At 54.9% G+C, this 19,879-nt stretch overlaps 1 protein-coding gene across 9 annotated transcripts in view; it reads right to left on the minus strand.

Moving 5' to 3' along the window:
• The window catches only part of NPRL3 (NPR3 like, GATOR1 complex subunit), a 54,942-nt gene that overhangs the window by 2,125 nt on the left and 32,938 nt on the right, over positions 1–19,879 (minus strand). For 7 of the 9 annotated variants that reach the window (XM_024349588.3, XM_016928957.4, XM_016928960.4 and 4 more), the window contains 7 exons: positions 13,740–13,877; positions 11,562–11,718; positions 6,674–6,780; positions 6,051–6,180; positions 3,126–3,315; positions 2,111–2,303; positions 273–475 (listed from right to left, as the gene is read on the minus strand). In XM_024349588.3, coding sequence (XP_024205356.1) covers positions 310–475; positions 2,111–2,303; positions 3,126–3,315; positions 6,051–6,180; positions 6,674–6,780; positions 11,562–11,718; positions 13,740–13,877 — 1,081 coding nt within the window. In that variant the 3' untranslated portion in view covers positions 273–309. The remainder of the gene's footprint in view (positions 1–272; positions 476–2,110; positions 2,304–3,125; positions 3,316–6,050; positions 6,181–6,673; positions 6,781–11,561; positions 11,719–13,739; positions 13,878–19,879) is intronic. The other 2 variants (XM_063796342.1, XM_024349587.3) reach the window with 1 other exon arrangement.

Consider the following 19,879-nt stretch of genomic DNA (forward strand, 5'->3'; position numbering starts at 1 on the left):
TAGAAGGATGCGGCCTCACCCAGAGACAGGAGTCCTGGCAGGCCCCCCTCCAGCGTGGAGATGCCTACGCGTGCAGCAAGGACTGGAGGGAAGCGTAGCAACACAGAGGGCAGCAGCCCCACAGCGGAACCACCAGGGGCAAGGACAGCGGGGCTCTGCAGGCTTCACTGGGCCACGGCCAGCCCGCATCCACCCAATGCCAGGCCTCAGGGCCAAGAGGGCTCAGCCTCAGCACGGGGGGAGCCCTGGGGTGGGGAGACGCGAGCGCCCACCTGCGCACCCCAGCAGCCTTCCGCCCTCCGCCTGGGCTCAGGGGAGCAGAGCCTGGAAGACGGCAATGACGGGGTCCTCGTGGGTGGTCACCACCAGCACGCTGCGGAACTTGTCAAACAGCATGAGCAGCTGGGAGCGCCGCGTGTTCTCGTTGTACATAATCTCCTCCAGGTGGTGGCGGCCGCGGAAGTAGTGAAGGAGCCTGGAAGGGATGGGTGGGCGTGAGCCCAACCTGACACCAGCCCCCAGAGGCCTCTGCTGAAGAGCCACTGCTGGGAATCAGCTCTCAGCTGCCCACAGGCCTGAACAGAGCGGCGGTGAAGGCCAGGGAGGCAGCCACCACAGCCCCCCAACAAGGGTGGGCAGGCCTCCTGGACCCCATGCCCACCACGGTCCCGATGACCACCAGGTGGGCGGAGTGGGTCCAGGACAGCAGACGGCTGTTCAAACCCAGAGCTGCCGCAGCCTGCGTCCTGATGTTGGGACCAGGGTTCTGCTGGTGGCTTCTTTTTCGTGCTACAGTGAGTCCCACGTAGCTCTGGAGCCAAATGGTCACTGCTTTTTTTTTTTCCTTTTTTTGAGAGACGGAGTCTCACTCAGTCACCCAGGCTAGATTGCAGTGGCTCGATCTCAGCTCACTGCAACCTCCCGCCTCCCAGATTCAAGCGATTCTCCTGCGTCAGCTTCCCAAGTAAGCTGGGACTACAGGAGTGCGCTACCACACCTGGCTAATTTCTCTCTTTTTTAGTAGAGACAGGGTTTCATTATATGTTGGCCAGGCTGGTCTCGAACTCCTGAACTCAGGTGATCCACCCACCTCGGCCTCCCAAAGTGCTGATATTATAAGTGTGAGCCACTGTGCGCAGCCTGCTTTTTTTTTTTTGAGACGGAGTCTCGCTCTGCTGCCCAGGCTGGAGGTGCAGTGGCGCGATCTGGGCTCACTGCACCTCCCGCCTTCCCGCCATTCTCCTCCTCCTGCCAAGCTCCGCCTCCCGCCTTCAGGCCATTCTCCTGCCTCAGCCTCCCCAGTAGCTGGGACTACAGGGGCCCGCCACCACACCCAGCTAATTTTTTGTATTTTTTAGTAGAGACGGGGTTTCACCATGTTAGCCAGGATGATCTCGATCTCCTGACCTCATGATCCACCCACCTCAGCCTCCCAAAGTGCTGGGATTACAGGCATGAGCCACCGCGCCTGACTTTTTTTTTTTTTTTTTTTTAATGTCACCATCATTTGGAAGGTCACTGCTTTAGGGTGCTTTCTGCAACTCAGGCTGGCACAGAGGAGGCTAGGATGCAGGTGAGTCCTGGACCAGCTGCTCAGAAGAGTTGCAAGTGGTTCTCTCGAGGGCCGAGTGTGGTTCTTAACCGGGAACTCAGTCCCTGACAACCTGACCACTCCCGGGAAACTATGCCCCTACACTGTCCCCCAAGTCAGGATGGGGCTGACAGAGACCACTGAGCCACATCACCTTTAACATGGGGGACCCTGGATGCCCGCAGGGCTTACAGTCCTGGGCAAACCCCTGCCAAGTCCTATGAGGGTGAGAACTTGGCACTGCCTCTCAAGGGACAAGAAACATCTAAGAAGTACTGGAGAGAGAAGAGTCCGAAAAATAGGCATGCCAGGCCCATGGCCCGGAGTCTTGGTGACAAGCCGAACCCTCAGGCCTGGGCAGTGGCACCTGCTCCTACACACCTGAATGCAGAGACTCCATCTCGAACAGGGCCCCATCTGTTCTCAGTGGATTTGGTGGTTCTGTTGCGTACGTCCCTATCCACTTTCTGCCCTGACCCTGCAACTGGCCTCAGTCCCAACGGGTCAACCTACACCCACCTGGCAAACATGCGGAGGTCCTCAGGGTTCTGGGCTGCGGGTACACTGAGGATGGCTGCGCGTTCATGCTCCGACAGGCTGGCCAGCAGGTTCTCCGTCATCCTCTGGTTCAGTGGCGAGTCCCCGCTGGGAAGTAGCTCTGCGCTGGAGTTGTCCATGCTGGGGCTGGTGAGGGTCATGTCATCGCTGCTGGCTGTGGGGGGCATGGGTCAGGGTGACCAAGTGGAATTCCAGGACACCCAGGGGAACAGCGAGGGCAGAGCCAGCAGCCAGCCTCCAGTGACACCCCTAACTCCTACAAGGGTTAGGGTACATCTGCCTGCAAGCATTCGCTGCTGCCCCACCTCCTGGGTGTGACACGCCCCTCACATGGCTGACTTGGGAAACGGGTAGCCTCCCCTCTGGGGGCAACCTCAAGGGACCTGAACAGAGGTGCAATGTGTGCCCCACAAACACCCCAAGGTGGGCCTGGGCATCCTGTCCCTCACCCAGGATGGAGGACTAAGCACCCTGGGCAGGTGGGGTCCTCACATGAAGCATGAAGCCTACAGCCAGACCTCAGCCAAGGGGGGACTTTCAAAGTCTTCCACCCACTTCCTTCCCCAAGCCTGGGGACCGGGGACCTGGGACCTGGCAACAGGCTGCTGCCCTCAAGCCACACTGGCCATGACAGCTCTTCTGGGGCGCAGAGGTGTCAGCTGTCCTGGTAGTGGTATGAGATCCTGCTCTGCTCCCAGGCTGGGGCAGAGATTCCAGCACTGACTTGCTGGGCTGGGAGCTGCCCCTAATTCTAGCAAGCCTGCTGAAGAGCCCGGAGACAGAGCTGCCACCTCAGAGTCACGGTGGTGCTAGGAGACAGGAGAGGTGTCTCCACGGGGGACCCGAGGCACGTGCATGTGCGTGTGCAGCCGTGTGGAGGCCCCTCATCACTCACAGCACTGCCCACGTTGAGCCTCCTGGATGCCACCCCCAAGCGTCTCCCCTGACTACCACAGCGGTGCCCTGGGGGCCCTACTTGGGGAGCCAAAGCTGAGGGCGTTGGGCGTGCTGAGGCTGCGACCGCCGACCCGGGCAGTGAAGGGGACGTCGTCGTCTCGCGGACGGGGCTCCTCCTCGCTGGGTGAGGCCATCAGGCAGACATAGGTGTGCAGCTGGATGAGAAGCCGGCGCTGCAGCATCCACACCACCATCTGGATGAGCTGGGTCTGCGGGTGGCAGCAGGTGAGGCTGGTCCCCCTCCCCACTCCAACTTCCTCCTGGGGAATCAGGGAGCCACGGCCCTAGACGTGGCCACAGCACGCTCCCTGTGCTGACTCACAGGCAGAAAGGCCCTCCACTCAGAAAGGGAGCCCCCAGCTGCCAGCCAGCTCTGCAAGGCCCGCTCACCCTCCTGGGAAGGGAGAGGGGCCAGGGGAGCATCTGGATCACACCTGCACAGGCTCCCACCACACACCGGGGCCACCCAGCGTCTGGCTGAGGAGCAGGACCTGAGACGTGGAGGCCCCCGTGACTGCTTCGCTGAGCAAACCCCCACACTGTGCTGCTGCAGCTGCCCCTCTGCCTCCTCTCTTCTTTACACTGTGCTGCTGCAGCTGCCCCTCTGCCTCCTCTCTTCTTTGGCCCACTGGCCCTGGAGTTGGACCCAGCCAGCAAGTCCACCTCCAGACAAGCCCAGACACTGTTTAAAAAGAGGCTGTGGGCAGGTACCCTGAGAGCAGAAAGTCCTCTCCTTGGATCTACCTGAAAGTCCACCCTGAGCACAAGAGTGGATCCACAAGAAAGCTGAGGCCAGTGACCCTGGGCTTGGGGGTGGAGCACCCCCCCCCCCCGCCCCCACCGTGAGAAGGCACGTCCTGGCCAGGCCCTCCAATGTCTCTGGGTTAGCAGGTGGGGCTGGCAGTGAGGAGCAGTGAGGAGCCTTGTGCCAGGTAGAGTCCAGTCCCCATGAGAAAGCACTGCCCAGACTCAGGCGTTGAACAGCAAGGAGTGTGAGACACATCAGTGTCCTCAGATACACATCTGTCTACTCATCTCTGGGAGGGTCAACAAGGAGCTGCTGGCCAGGGTCACCTCCTGGGAGGGGGCTGGGGAACTGGGGATGGGAATGGGGGATATATCCCAGGCAAGTAAGAAGACTTGGTCAAAAGGACTGCAAGATATCCAGACTTCACATGAATTTAAGAAATAAAACAGACGCGGGTGGATCACTTGAGCTCAGGAGTTCGAGACCAGCCTTGCCAACACAGTGAAACCTCATCTCTACTAAAAATACAAAAATTAGCCAGGCGTGGTGGCGCACACCTGTAATCCCAGCTACTTGGGAGGGTGAGGCAGGAGAATCACTTGAACCTGGGAGGTGGAGGTTGCAGTGAGCCAAGATCATGCCACTGTACTTCAGCCTGGACAACAAAGCAAGTTTCTATATCAAAACAATAAAAAAAAAGCTGGGCGTAGTGGCTCATGCCTGTAATCCCAGCACTTTGAGAGGATGAGTGGGTGGATCACCTGAGGTCAGGAGTTAGAGACCACCCTGGTCAACATGGTGAAACCCCGTCTCTACTAAAAATACAAAAAATTAGCCAGGCGTGGTGGCGAGCACCTGTAAACCCAGCTACTTGGGAGGGTGAGGCAGGAGATTGCTTGAACCCGGGAGGCAAAGGTTGCAGTGAGCCGAGATCATGCCATTGCACTCCAGCCTGACGTGCAATAAAAATTAAATAAAATCAATAAACCAAAAAAAAAACAGGGGCTTCCCAGCACTGGAGCCCAGGCAGAACCTGCCTCCACCTAGGCCCCTTGACAAGGCCTGGAGCAACCACTCATTCATGGCCTGGAAAAGCCACTCCGTTATCTAGACCACAGGAGGCCTCTGAGAAGGGAGCACCAGCAGCTCCTCCCTAAGCACTGCCCCAAGAGGAGGGGTGCAGAGAGTGCCTTTTATTCAGCTGGTACAACCTGGCTCAGCTCCCAGAAACCAAGGGCTCTATGAAAGACCGCACTGAGAGCTCTGTCAGGTTTAGCGTCTAAAGGAGCTGAAAAACCAGAATCATTCTCATTCATAATTTGAGAACGGAAAGGGTTTGACTTTAAGGACTGGTTTTGCCTAATAGATCTGGCACTTACTCAAATACTTTTGGAGACAAAGACTTGAGAACACCCAGCTCGTCTGTCTCCAACACTGTGTCCTATCTGGCCCTGCTCTGAGTCTCTGCCCAGAACTCAGTGGAGGGGAGGATGGCAAAGCCACCTCAGCACAAGGCTATGACACCTGCAGCCCACAGGGGAAGCCACTGGCCCTGCCACAGATGCAGGTGCACCAGTTCATCCCACAGACCTGCAGGAGGCCTCCTATCCCCCAGCCACTCCTGGCTCCCAACCTGCCTGCCCGTTGCCCTGACCCAGGCCCACTAGGGTCCTCTCTAGGCTCTCTTGAATGAGGAGATTCTGGGGACCAGTGACCCCAGAACTCATACCCACAGACCCTGTGGCCACCTGAACCATGGCAGGGAGTGAAGACAGAAGCAGAACTCTCAGAGGGCCAGGCTTGGCCCAGTGAGAACAAAACTGCCTTTGCACCCTCATCTGTAGGCAGTCCCCAGTCCCAAAGGGGTACAAGGCAGGTCTGTAGGCCCAGAAAAAGTAAGCACTCTCCTGCTTAACTCGGTTCTAACACTAAAAACTGCCTGCCATAGCCAGGGTGGGCTCTGTGGGGAGCGAACAACTGCCCAAGTGTTGGGTCACTGGCCAAGCATCTGCAGGTGGCCCGGCAGCTGACTTTTGGGTCCTGCTGGGCACGTAGCACTTGCACAGCAAGCCCCCAAAACCAAGGAGAAGCAGGTGGCAGTGCTGAGGGCTCTCAGATCAGAACCAACAGCCAGGCAGGTAGTGCCTATCCACTACACACCTGCCACTCTGGGCTCCTTGAGCTTCTGTGACTCACCTCCTGCACAGCGGGGGCCAGGGGATTCCTAAATTCTGACAAGGAGACCGGCAAGGAGAACTTGGCAAGAACGGACGGCAGGTCATGAGATGGGAACTGGTGGGAGAACTGCTCAGCCAGCGGGGAGTACCTGCAGGCAGGTGAGCATGCCAGTGAGTGCAGCAGACACCCCCACCGTGTTCTCAACACTGGCCTCAGTGGGCAGCAGAGAAGCAAAGTGTGGCAGGTGGGCCAGGACAGTGCGATGAGGGCAGAACGGTATGAGGCCAGGCAGGCCTCCAGGTGGACAGAGCCTGGGCACTTCCCCTTGAGCAGCAGCAGGAGCCATGGACATAGTTCATCCTGCATCTCACCTCTGATCCCTCAAGGTGGATTAGGAGAGCCAGCCTGGAGGAGGGGGCTAGGCATATGGGGGACACAGGAGAGCCACAGAGCACAGAGCCAGACCAGAATTGGGACCTGGGTATGCTAGTGGCCAGGAGTTAGGCTGAAGTGAGAGCCTGGCCTTGGGGCTTCCACAGCCTTTGGTGCCTGGCCAACACAGAGAACAGCATCTGGAGGGCCCTGCCAGCCTCACCCCTTCCCACTCGGGGCTCCAGGCTCTGGCAGCCAGCAGCACTCACAGACATACGCTGGCATTGGGAGACAGCATGTAGACGTTGTTCTCACACAGCGGGTAGATGATGATGGCCTTGCCCCAGTACACCAGATGAGCTGCAAGCTGGAAAACCTGCAGGCAAAAGGGAAGCTGCAAGGACCATGCCTGAGGCTGGCCCACCGGGAGCTGTCAGCAGCTCTCAGCCTGGGTGGCCATGACCTACCAGCCTGGAGAAGCTGGCCCCAGCCTCATGCAGAACACATCTGGTGGCTATGGCCCGAGACTTCCTCCCTAATGTGGAATAGCACCTTCGCAACCTCTCACTAGGATGTGGGGCACAGCCAGCACACAGCACTTTCTGTGAGCAATGGTTTTTTGTTTTTTTTTTTTTTTTTGGAGACAGTCTTGCTCTGTCGCCCAGGCTGGAGTGCAGTGGCACAATCTCAGCTCACTGCAACCTCTTGCCTCCCAGGTTCAAGCGATTCTCCTGCCTCAGCCTCCTGAGTAGCTGGGATTACAGGCACATGCCACCACGCCCAGCTAATTTTTGTATTTTTAGTAGAGACAGGGTTTCACCATGTTGGCCAGGATGGTCTCGATCTGACCTCGTGATCCGCCCACCTTGGCCTTCCAAAGTGCTGGGATTACAGGCGTGAGCCACCGCGCCCGGCCACAATGGCCTTTTTGTCACTGCTCCCTGTGCTGTTTGGTGGCACTGTTTTCCCATCCTATGCTGTCTTGACTCCCACTGAAGAATGGTGGTCTCAGGCCACAAGCATGGGAATGTCTGGGGTGCTGGGAACACAGCGCTGGCCCAGCTGGGCAGGGGGCTTAGCTGGATGTCCTGGCAGGGGCACAGCCCTCTTATACCCCCTAAAACTCCAGCATGGCCTTGCCCCAATGATGGGTGTGGAGTCACTCAGCATGCCACCCCTACATACCCAAAGGCCCCAGGTCTGCCCCATGTGCCCCGACTCCCACAGAGACCCCCCTCCCAGCTTTGCTCTTGTGGACCCTTGAACATCAGGAAACACAAACACACCCAAAACCCCTTCCAGAGGAAAGTTCAGGCCTGAAGTCTGAGAGCACAGCACCCCAGCACTTCACGAAAAGGTGTGTGAAATCCTAAGCTCTCGCACTTCTGCCTCTGCATCAGCCCAGGACACCACTCTACCCTCTTGGCGGGTAGGCCTCTGTGGAGGTGAGTCACCCCTGCCTGGACACCGTGCTGCCCTGCTGCTGAGGACACTTATACCTCAGCTCAGAAAACAGGGCCTCCAGACTCAGTGCAGTGGCTCATGCCTGTAGTCCCAGCATTTTGGGAGGGCAAGGCAGGAGGATCGCCTGAACCTCGGAGTTCGAGACCAGCCTGGGCAATATAGTGAGACCCTCATCTCTACCAAAAATTTTTATTTAATTAGCCGGGCACTGCGGCACATGCCTGTAGTCCCAGCTACTTGGAGGCTGAGACAGGAGGATTGCTTGCACCTGGGAGATGGGGGTTGCAGTGAGCCAAGATTGTGCGAGTAGTGCCCCCAATGGCTCCGCCAACCCCGACATGGCAGGTTTCAGCTCCATCACCGCCCTGTTCCCTCACCCCACGTGCCACTCGCATGTCTCTCTCAAAAAGACACACCCACTTTCCCCCAGCTCTGCTCAGCATAGTGGTCTCCACCTCCTGCCTCTCCCTGCAGCAGCCTCTCCAAGATGCTGTCGATTCTGGAAATTGAAAATCCAAAATCAGTACTTCAGGGCAAGCATAAGGTGCCAGCAGGACCAGGCTCCCTCTGGAAGCTCCAGAAGAGAATTCGTCCTGCCTCTTCAACGGCCAGTGTCTCTTGGCTTGCGGCCACGTCACTCCACTCTGTCTCTGTGGCCACATCGCTGCCTCTTTTTATCAGATCTTCCTCTGCCTCCCTCTGATAAGGGCCTTAGTGATTACATTTAGAGCTCAACAGGATGATCTTCCCATCTCAAGATCTTTTACATCTTGAGTAACATCTCCAAAGTCCCACATGAGTTCACATTCATAGATTTTGGGGATTAGGATGTGTATATCTGTGGGGGCCATTATTCAGCCAATCACAACGAATATACAGCACGATCCTAATTTTCATAATACAAAATAAAATGTTTGTTATATACACATAATAAAATGTATATATACAGATAAAAAACCTGGAGGGATCTAGGTTACCTGTGGGATATGGGACTGTGGGAACTTTCTGTGTCTATAATTTGTGTAGTGTTTGAAGTCTTGTAACATACTAATTTTATCATGACACACCCAAAATTTACTTGTAGATTCTCTCTAGATTGATATAAACATGAAGAATTTTATTTTATTTTATTTTGAGACTGGGTCTTGCTCTGTTGCCCAGACTGCAGTGTGTAAAATCACAATTCACTGCAGCCTCGAACACCAGGGCTCAAGTGATCCTCCCACCTCAGCCTCCTGAGTAGCTGGGACCACGGGCACACACCACCATGCCCAGCTAATTATTTAATTTTCTGTAAAGACAGGGTCTTCCTATGTTGCCTAGGCTGGTCGTGACCTCCTGGGCTTAGGCAGTCCTCCTGCCTCATCCTCCCAAAGTGCTGGGATTACAGGCATGAGCCACTGCACCCAGCCACATGAGGGACTTTAAACTATCTGGTGACATTCACACCTGAGGCAGATGCTCCCCAGGGGGCTATCTCCGGAAACAGAGTGACCCACCAGGGCTGGGCCCCAGGGGCTTCGGCACCGCCACACCAGCAGCAACGCCCTGCTGACCTGCAGCAGGGACAGCAGGGAAGGGGTACAGACAGAAGAAAACAATGACAAACAGTCTTCCCTCTCCCCAGTCAAGGCCACGGAGGGAAGTGAAGGGGACATCAAAGGGAGACCAAAGCTTTGTCCAAGGAGACTCTGAGAGCAAGGGTGAGAGGCACAGTGTCCACACAAACTCCTGCCAGACAACCTCAGAAGAGGACATCAAAGCTTCGTCCAAGAAGACTCTGACAGCAAGGATGAGAGGCACAGTGTCCAGCACAAACTCCTGCCAGACAGCCTCAGGAAAGCCAGGCCCAGCTCCTTTCAAAAGCTCAACACAGGACCAGTGAACAGCCACAGGCATTTACCATGTGGCCGGTGCTCATCAGGACACGGAGGGTCACTGCCTCCCTCACTCTGCAGGGTTGTATGGAGTGGTGAGTTCTTTTAAAATTCTCTGTCTCCTGAATGCTATGAAGGTGGGCAGGACATGGTCTTTACTGAGTCCTGTCCAGCCCATGAAGTCCAAAGGCACAGCTGGGCATGGTGGCTCATGCCTGTAATACCAGCCCTTTAGGAGGCCAAGGTGCGATGATCACTTGAGCCCAGGAGTATGAGGCCAGCCAGGGCAACATAGGGAAACCCCGTCTCTACCAAAAAAAAAAAAAAAAAAAAATTAGCCAGGCGCACACCTGTAGTCCCAGCTACTTGGGAGGATGCTTGAGCCTGGGTGAATCATGATGGCACCACCACATGCCAGCCTGGGAGACAGAGCAAGAACCTGTCTCAGAAAAGAAAAAAGAAATACAAGGGCACAATTTGGTAAGTGCTCTCACAGAGGATAGATAAAGGGTCCTGAGATACAGAGGCGGGAGACTTACTCTCAAAGACAGAATCCAAAAAGGCTGCTTTCGGGGAAAAGTGGCCTGAGAGTCAGGCCTTGTTGGACAAGTTCCCCTAACGTGCTAAGAAGCAGAGACCTGTTTCACAGGCCAAAAGAGCATGGAAGCTCAGCCAGAGGGACTCAGGCGGGCCCACCTCACGCCTGTGTTCCTCGGCAGCCTCTGCTGCCCCCTGGTGGCCATGCTGTGCACACCGCCACCAGACGAGGGCGCCACCCACAGGCACCACCTGCTCCCACCCTCAGGCAGTATTTCAATGGTCCCGTGGCTCTGGGCCACTCCCACATGACTAGCAGCCACAGCTGACCCCATGGCCTGTTGGCCACCCCATCAGCAGCCCCTGCTTCTGATTTCTCCCCGTGCTTTTTTGTTTTTGGAAACAGAGTCGCCCAGGCTGGAGTACAGTGGCGCAATCTCAGCTCACTGCAACCTCTGCCTCCCAGGCTCAAGTGATCCTCACACCTCATACCCCCAAGTAGCTGGGACTACAGGTGCGCGCCACCACACCCAGCTATTTTTTTTTTTTTTTTTTTTTTTTTTTGTATTTTTTGTAGAGACGGGGTTTTGCCATGTTGCTCAGGCTGGTCTCAAAGTCCTGGGCTAGGATGACAGGCATGAGCCACCGTGCCCAGCCTTGCCTGCGCTTTTCCTCCCACACTCCAACCAGATCCGCAGACGAGGCTGAGGGGCCCTCCATCTAATCAGAAAGGGCAGCCCTCTGCATGGACAGGCCCATAAGCATGTGGCTCAGCAAGGACGTGGCATCTTGTACAGAGTGCACAGGCCAACACATGTGCACACACAGGGGCGTAAGGCCACCAGGTTAGGTCTTTGTTCTGCACATGGGAGGGCCCTGCATCCAAGCTTCCTGCCCTTAGTTCCCGTATGTTTGTTCATGCACCACTGTGAGACCCCCATGACCCTGCCCGCTGCTGCTCTGCCCACCCCCTAGCTCTGGTGTCTCAACCTCCAGGACTGGAAGCACCCCAGTCCTTTCTCTCACAGACTCGCCTTACCTCTCTGAGACAGAAGAACAAGTCAGTCCCATGGCTCACTCACAAAGCCAGCCCTGAACCCAGGTCTGACTCAGATGCCAAAACCTCCAGCCATCCCAGGGACTGGCCCCACCCCATGGTGGGCTGTGCCGCGGCTCTCAGCTGGACACAGCCCCTGTGGATGTACTGTGGCCGGCGGCCTGCCTTTCCTGATGCCCCAGCACCACCACATGCCACCCATCCGGGCCTCCAGAGCTATACCTGCAGCAAGGCCAGGTCCGCATCCTGGGCTAGCTGCTGCAGGTTCTTCACAGCAGATGTGGTCTTGATCACCCGCACTAGGGCAGGGGAGCAGTCAATAGGAAGCTCACCCAGCAAGGACTTCTCATCACTGAGCAGCAGCAGGGCATGGTAGGGGCTGCAAAACAATCATCTGTCACGGAACACACGAAGTGCAGGAACCCTGCACCAGGTATGCACCAGGTATGCATCAGGTCCTGCACCAGGTATGCACCGGGTATGCACCAGGTATGCACCTGGGACACAAACACACGGAACATACGAAGTGCAGGGAACCCTGCACCAGGTATGCACCAGATCCTGCACGAGGTCCTGCACCGGGTATGCATCAGGTATGCACCTGGGACACAAACAGGCAGCTGGAGCCTCCTGGCCCTTAACTGCGGAGAGAAGGGCCAAGAGCAGGATTTGAGAAAAGGGCAGTGGTCTGTTTGGAGGCCTTCACAAAATCTGCCAAGGACTGGCTCATGCCTATAATCCCGGCACTTTGGGAGGCCAAGGCAGGCAGGTCACGTGAGGTCAGGAGTTCGAGGCCAGCCTGGCCAACATGGTGAAACCCCATCTCTACTAAAAATAAAAAAATTATCCAGGTGTGGTTGCACCCACCTGGGGTCCCAGCTACTCGGGAGGCTGAGGCAGGAGAATCACTTGAGCCTGGGAGGCGGAGCTTGCAGTGAGCCGAGATTGCGCCATTGCACTCCAGCCTGGCGACAGAGCGAGACTCTGTCTCAAAAACAACAAAAATAAAACCTGCAAGGATTATGTCACCCTCAGAAAAAAACACGACAAAAGTGGGGAAGGCTCGAAGACTGGACTCCGTATCCCACCTCAGAGACGCCCAGCAAACATCTGTTGATTGAAGACATGAATGAATCTTTCCTAAGGAAATTGTCCCAAATATGGGAAAAGCAAAATCCTCCTCACAGACTAGGGACCGAAGTACATTAAAATATGCTTAGCTAGGATTGAAAGCAAAGAGCACGGACTGGGGAGGGTGGAACTAGGCAGCGCTTTGCTTTCTGTCATTTCCAAATTTTCAGCAATGTGCCCAGATATATTTTTATAATTAAAAAATGTTCAAGGTATTGGGGGACTTGGGAACAGGTGGTGCCAGAAGACTGGGCTCAGTTCTTTCCTTGCAGAAAATCAATTAAATTGCCAGGGCATGGTGGCTAACACCTGTAACCCAGCACTTTGGCAGGCCGAGGCGGGTGGATCACGAGGTCAGGAGTTCAAGACGAGCCTGGCCAACATGGTGAAACCCCATCTCTACTAAAAATACAAAAATTAGCCAGGTGTAGTGGTGTGCACCCATAATCCCAGCTACTCAGGGGGCTGAGGCAGGAGAATCGCTTGAACCCGGGAGACAGAGGCTTCAGTGAGTGGAGACTGTGCCACTGCACTTGAGCCCTGAGCAAGACTACATCTCAAAAAAAAAAAAAAAAAAGTCAATTAAATTAAGAAAGTATATTTTGGGAGGCTGAGATGAGCGATGAGTGGATCACCTGAGGTCAGGAGTTCGAGACCAGTCTGGCCAACATGGTGAAACCCTGTCTCTACTGAAAGTACCAAAAAAATTAGCCAGGCATGGCAGTGGGCGCCTGTAATCCCAACTACTCGGGAGCCTGAGGCAGGAGAATCACTTGAACCTGGGAGGTGGACGTAGCGGTGAGCCGGGATCGCACCACTGAACTCCAGCCTGGGCGATAAGATCAAAACTCTGTCTCTCTCACACACACACACACCCCCGCAAAAAAAAAAAAAAAGAGAAAATAACTGAGATCCCATGAGTGCTGACTGAAATGCAAAAGACTGGGGTAGGGCAACACCATTAAGATGAAGTCCCTCCAGCCCTCCGGCCTCCCCAAGGACACTCAGCCCCACATCCAGGCTGCCCTGCCCAGGCCTAAGGTGGTGCCAGAAGGGCCCAGGAGAAACCTGGGATTGGTCATTTCTGGACACAACTGGATACAAAATTATGTGTTTTAACTTCTATAAACAGCAGAGCCCCACCTGCAAGCTTCCGCAGTGGGAAGAAGAAAAGAGAAATTTTGGAACAAAGTTAAGTGGTAAAATCTCAGGCAGAAGCTAAAGGGAAGGGCCCTGGCAGGGAGTGAGCACGTGGGGCTGGGCACTTACCGGATGGCTTTCAGGCTCCGTTCGATGGCCTCTGGGGGGATCAGACTGGAGGCCGCATAGTGGATCTTGTGGGGCAGGCAGAAGCTCACCTCCAGCCAGCTGTTGATGTGAAGCCGAACTACGCCCGACGTGCACAGGCTGCAGAGAGTGGGCGCTGTTACCCGTTCACATAAACTTTCTAACCATGCACACAGATCAGAAAACACCCTGCTCAATGGTGCTGATTCCCCTGCTGCTTAGGGGAAACTGCAGGTGGAGACCCGGGCAGGAGAGCATCTCTTAAGATCACATTATGTTTAAGAAAAGAAAATATGGGGGCCGGGCATGGTGGCTCATGCCTGTAATCCCAGCACTTTGGGAGGCCAAGGTGGGCGGATCACGAGGTCAGGAGTTTGAGACCAGCCTGGCCAACATGGTGAAACCCCATCTCTACTAAAAATACAAAAATTAGCCAGGCGTGGTGACATGCGCCTGTAATCCCAGCTACTCGGGAGGCTGAGGCAGGAGAATCACTTGAACCCAGGAGGTGGAGGTTGCAGTGAGCTGACATCACGCCACTGCACTCCACTGCACTGCACTCCACTGCACGCCACTGCATTCTAGCCTGGGCAACAAGGCAAGACTCTGTCTCAAAAAAAAAAAAAAAAGAAGAAGAAGAAGAAGAAAGAAAGAAAAAAAGAAACATATTTCTGGCTAGCCCTGGAATCTAGTCCAACCAGACTGCCAGGGCTTGAGAGAAGCCGTACCCTGTCCTGGAGACTCGGTGCACTAGAGGCACTCTGACTCAGGCCCCTGCCCGTCCAGACCCCTGGCAGACACCCAACACCAGAGTACATCCTCCCTGTGAATGGGCCTGCCCTGCACACCTCATGAAGACCCAGTCACAGGTGCACGTCCAGGCAGAACAGTGGCTGTCTCAGAGGGCGAGGAGGGCAGGGAAGGAATGCCAAGTCCCCCAGAGTGTTCCAGTGGTGAGAAGCACACAGTGCCCACCTCCCTGCACTCTGCAGATGCCCACAGCACCCCAGTTGCAGTGCATGTGGATACCAAGTGGTCACCACAAGCCAGCCGTGCTAGCCAGCCCCAACACTTCACTACGACAGAAAACCTTTCACTCCACATTCTATCAGTAAGGGTAACTTGGTTCTTTTGGGTCCCAAAGCTTGCTCAGGCCAAACATAGCAACACCATCCCAGTTTCCTTATTTCTTTCACAGTCCACTTTAAACCATCAGCAAATCCCATCTGCTCCACCTGCAGGGATGTCCAAAATCCAGGCCTTTTCAGCATCACCAGGCCCAAGCCACCCAGAGCACTGGCCCCTCTGCCTACCGCTCCCCACACTCCCACCTGGGCAGTCCCAGCCATGGGCCTGCAACACCCACGTTCCTGTGGCCTCACTCCCTGTGCCCAGTCACTCAGGTCCCGCTGTGCTCAGGGCCCTGGCATTTGCCCTTGCCCACAAACTCTCTGCAGACGCCCCAAGGCTCCTTTACTCCATCGGTCTCCACTCAAGTGTCACATTCTCAGTGAAGCACCCCTGACCCCAGCCCCATTGACACTCCAACCCCTGACCCGCTGCCTAATGCTGTCTCCCCAACCAGAACTCACTCCTGAGGAGGGGGCTTGTGGGTTTCATTCTCTGCTCTCTATACATTGTAAAACGTGTCAGGCACATAGGCACGGAGCTGCATTTCCTGAATGAAGCCAAGGAACACACCGCCCTCCCTGCGTGCACTGTCTTTCCTAGGAAGCCCTGCCCCAAGAACAGGCTCCACAGTGGGGATGCAGCCCACGTCATCCCCTCGGGGAACCACACAAAACAAGGAAGGAGTTGTTTTCACCAGGAGCTTCTAAAACTCCCTGATGGAGAAGCCAGGGCCCCACCCAACTCCACCGCTCACCACAAAGCACCCTTGCCTTAAGTAAGAGCCAACAGCACTTGTTCTATGACACAGAGGAGATGCAACTGCTCAAGCAAAGCTGTCTGCAGCTGGCCTTCACCGCATCCCTGGGGGCTCCAGGCAACAGGGGGTATCTCCACCTACTCTTGTCAAGGCCTGGCCACTCAAAGTGGCCGGCACCTTCCTTGTGTCCTGCACAGGGAACGCAGCCTGTGAAGCCTCACAATGACACCAGTTCTAAAATAGGAGCAAAACACACACAAGTTCTTCTCCAAACTGCCCATTTCTACAGCACCTCCCCGCATCATGTTTCCTCTGTTCACTGCCCCACTGCCCAGGAGAGCAGCCAACTAGTGCTTTTCCCATCACCCCCTGACCCTATTCTGCTATTCTCAGCTCCCAGTTGGCAGGACAGGCCAACACACCCACATCCGGCTAAGTCCGGGAGGCTTGGCCAGACTTCTGGCTGCCCCAGGCCAGAAGGTACAAACGGCCCCTCAGACGTCTCTTAGGACACGTCAATATGGGGTGCTCAGAGAACACCATGGCCCCAAGGTCCCAGAGGAGGGCAGCAGTCTCAGCTTCTTCCAGAACTGCATGCTAACCAAGTATGTCGGGGCAGACAGAGGCTCCCAGAACCTTACCTCTCTTTGGTCAGGGTCTTTGCAGGGTGAAAAACTCGTATCAAACCCTGAGAAATGTCCCAGCCGCTAAGGAATTAAAGATCACACCAGGAGAGATTTGTCCAGGGGATCCAGGTTACTCAACTTGAGTAAGCAATAGTTAGGATCTTGGCATCCATATGTGACAGGGAAGAAAGGGCAAGCGAGAGGTGGCCCCATGCACTGTGCTGTCACCATCTGGGTCAGAAAGGAGGGCCACTGGAAATAAAAGGTCTATTTTTTTTTTCTTTTTTCTGAGACAAGGTCTCACTGTTGCTCAGGCTGGAGTGCAGTGGCGCCATCTCCGCTCACTGCAGCCTTGATCTCCCGGGCTCAAGACAACCTCCCAAGTAACTGGGACTACAGACGTGCAACATCACGCCTGGGTGATTTTTTTTTTTTTTGTAGAGACGGGGTCTATGTTGCCCAGGCTGGTCTCAAACTCCTGGGCTCAAGCGATCCTCCTACCTTGGCTTTTCAAAGTGCTAGGATTACAGGCGTGAGCCACCGCACCCACCCAAGGCCTTTCTGTTTCTGTGCTATTTAGGATGCAGCTCACAGTGGCTGTTGGGACACCACAGAATCAGAATACGGAGGCTCCTATTGTTTCCAACGTAGCTGTCTTTGCTCCACCTAGGAGCACAGTGAGGCCTTATGACATGTGCTGTGGCTCCCAGCACCAGTTTAGGTACTTGGAGTGCAGCAGGGAAGAAAACAACTTGGCTGCTCTGCACGCTGGGGGCTTCACTCAGCGGCATCTAGACAGACACATAATTAGCCGGGCGTGGCGGCTCACGCCTGTAATCCCAAAACCTGGGAGGCCGAGGCAGGCCGATCACTTGAGGTCAGGAGTTCGAGACCAGCCTGGCCAACATGGTGAAACCCTGTCTCTACTAAAAATACAAAAATTAGGCTGGGTGCCGTGGCTCACACCTGTAATCCCAGCACTTTGGGAGGCTGAGGTGGGCAGATCACCTGAGGTCAGAAGTTTGAGACCAGACTGACCAACAGGGAGAAACCCCGTCTCTATTAAAAGTACAAAATTAGCTGGGCGTGGTGGTGCATGCCTGTAATCCCAGCTACTTGGAAGGCTGAGGCAGGAAAATCACTTGAACCCGGGAGGTGGAGGCGGAGGCGGAGGTTGCACTGAGCTGAGATCGTACCATTGCACTCCAGCCTGGGCAACAAAAGTGAAACTCCATCTCAAAAAAAAAAAAAAAAAAAATTAGCCAGGTGTGGTGGCAGGTGCCTGTAATCCCAGCTACTTGGGAGGCTGAGGCAGAAGAATCACTTGAACCCAGGAGGCGGAGGTTGCAGTGAGCCGAGATCGCACCATTGCACTCCAGCCTGGGTGACAGAGCGAGACCCTGTCTCAAAAAAAATTGAAATTAACGTTTAAAAAAAAAGACACATAATTGTAATCAAATTGTATGGAGCATTAGAAACTGGAGAGAGTTACAGGGAAAGGAACAGGGGCTTGGAACACACCTCATGGAAAGCCGGGAACAAGTTCCAGCTATGGGTATGGAGAAATGAGGGCAGGAGGGAGAACACATGAAGGTTCTTCTAGTGACTTCCCAGCTTGGTCATCTCTGCTGCCCTCACCGTGTCAGCTGTCCTTGGAGCCGCACTCATGTGGTCTGGTTTGTACACTGGCATGGGGCCCTCTCCTCTGGCAGAGACACGCCATGTTGGTTCCTCTAACTTCCACGTGGACTTTACTCCATTTTCCCAAGCATCAGCTCACCCACCTGCTGCTTTCTCCCTCAGAGCACTCTGCACTGAGGCTGGCGCTTCTTTATGAACTAACCCAGCTCCCTAGAGCGGTGACAAGTGCTGCCACCAGGAGTGCCCCAAAGGCCATGGCAGACCTGGGCAAATTCCCTGAACATGTCAGAGGGATGACTGCTCTGGAAAGGTGCCGGCCCAACCTCCAGCCTGTAAATCCCCCACAGTAAGAGGGTAAGCCAGGAGCTGCACTGAGGTCTGTTAAGAAGGGGAAAGAGAAAGGTTTGTCCCTGTTTTTAAGTCTACAGCTTAAAGACAAGAGCCCTTAGCACAAGCAGGGTTTGGGCCCTAAAAGGTCTCCTGCCGAGCTTGCACTTCTATTTGCAAGGTGTTTGATGGTTTGGTCTGAAAACACTCTGGAGGAAAACACTGTCCTCCTCAAGACTTATCCAGCCCCTCACACAGCTCTGGGCCAGCCAAGAGGGCCCAGCCCAGTCTGTGACAGGAGATAGGTGCCCCAGCCAAAGCCCTGCATCCTGGCAATGACTATGCAAAAGGGAATGGCTGGCTTCAAACACACTCTCGCCGTTCATCTCCAAGACAGAAATGTGCACAAGCTTAGTCTAGTCCCCTCAGCTTTTAGCATCTGAGAAAGCATCCATTCCTAACCTTAGAACTGGACAGGACCTGTGAAGCTATCCCGCAAACCTCTGCATCCTCTGGTCCTACGGATGGGCCTGGCTTCCTACCATAAGTAGTGGGATGCTGCATAACCCAAAATATCTATGTGGGTTCCAAACAGCCTACCTTGAAATTTCAAACGAAAGTTTATATATAGGTGCGTTTTTATGGAAATGGGTACTACAACTCTCAGGATATTCACAGAGGGTCCATGGGACCAACCCTGCTCTCAACAGTTTGCAGTGCAAGGCTCCGCACCAAGTACCACCTACCCAGCCAGACCCTGGACATCACTCCCCACCACAGGTCCTGTTAACTCGGAGAACCATTCAGCAAATCACTTCTTCACACTCCATGGAATCTGCACTGCTGCTATTCCCACCCACACATTCTGTCGACCCCTAGCGGATGAGCTGTGCTCCTCCACAGGCTGAGTGCAGGGGCTGTGTTGCAGAAAGTGAAGAGACATCCCCGCCCTCCTGGGAGACACAATTCAATGGTCATATGAATGAGTGACAAGCTGTCACTGAGGGCCACTGGGATCCACAGGGAGACACAAGTGCTAGGTCTGGCACAAGTGTTGGGGTGGCCTCCTGAGCGATTCACATTCCCAGCCTATATTCACAGATGTTAGGTCCTGCAGGACAGGGCCACCAGGCTATTCAGCCACACCATAACCCTAGCTTTAATTAAAATAGCAACTGGGGACCGGACGTGGTGGCTCACGCCTGTAGTCCTAGCACTTTGGGAGGTCGAGGTTGGCAGATCACGAGGTCAGGAGTTCAAGACCAGGCTGGCCAACATGGTGAAACTCCATCTCTACTAAAAATACAAAAATTAGCCAGGCCTGGTGGCAGGCGCCGTAATCCCAGCTGCTCAGGAGGCTGAGGCAGGAGAATCACTTAAGCCCGGGAGACGGAGGTTGCAGTGAACTGAGATTGTGCCATTGCACTCCAGCCTGGGTGACAAAGCAAGACTCCGTCTCAAACAAACAAACAAACAAATAAATAAATAAATAAATAAAATAGCAACTGGAGGCAGGGCATGGTGGCTCACACCTATAATCCCAGCACTTTGGGAGGCTAAGGTGGGTAGATTGCTTGAGTCCAGGAATTCAAGATCAGCCAGGGCAACATGGCAAAATCCCATTTCCACAAAAATACAAA

Source organism: Pan troglodytes, chromosome 18 (assembly GCF_028858775.2).
Source record: "Pan troglodytes isolate AG18354 chromosome 18, NHGRI_mPanTro3-v2.0_pri, whole genome shotgun sequence".
Classification (NCBI taxonomy): Eukaryota; Metazoa; Chordata; class Mammalia; order Primates; family Hominidae; genus Pan; species Pan troglodytes.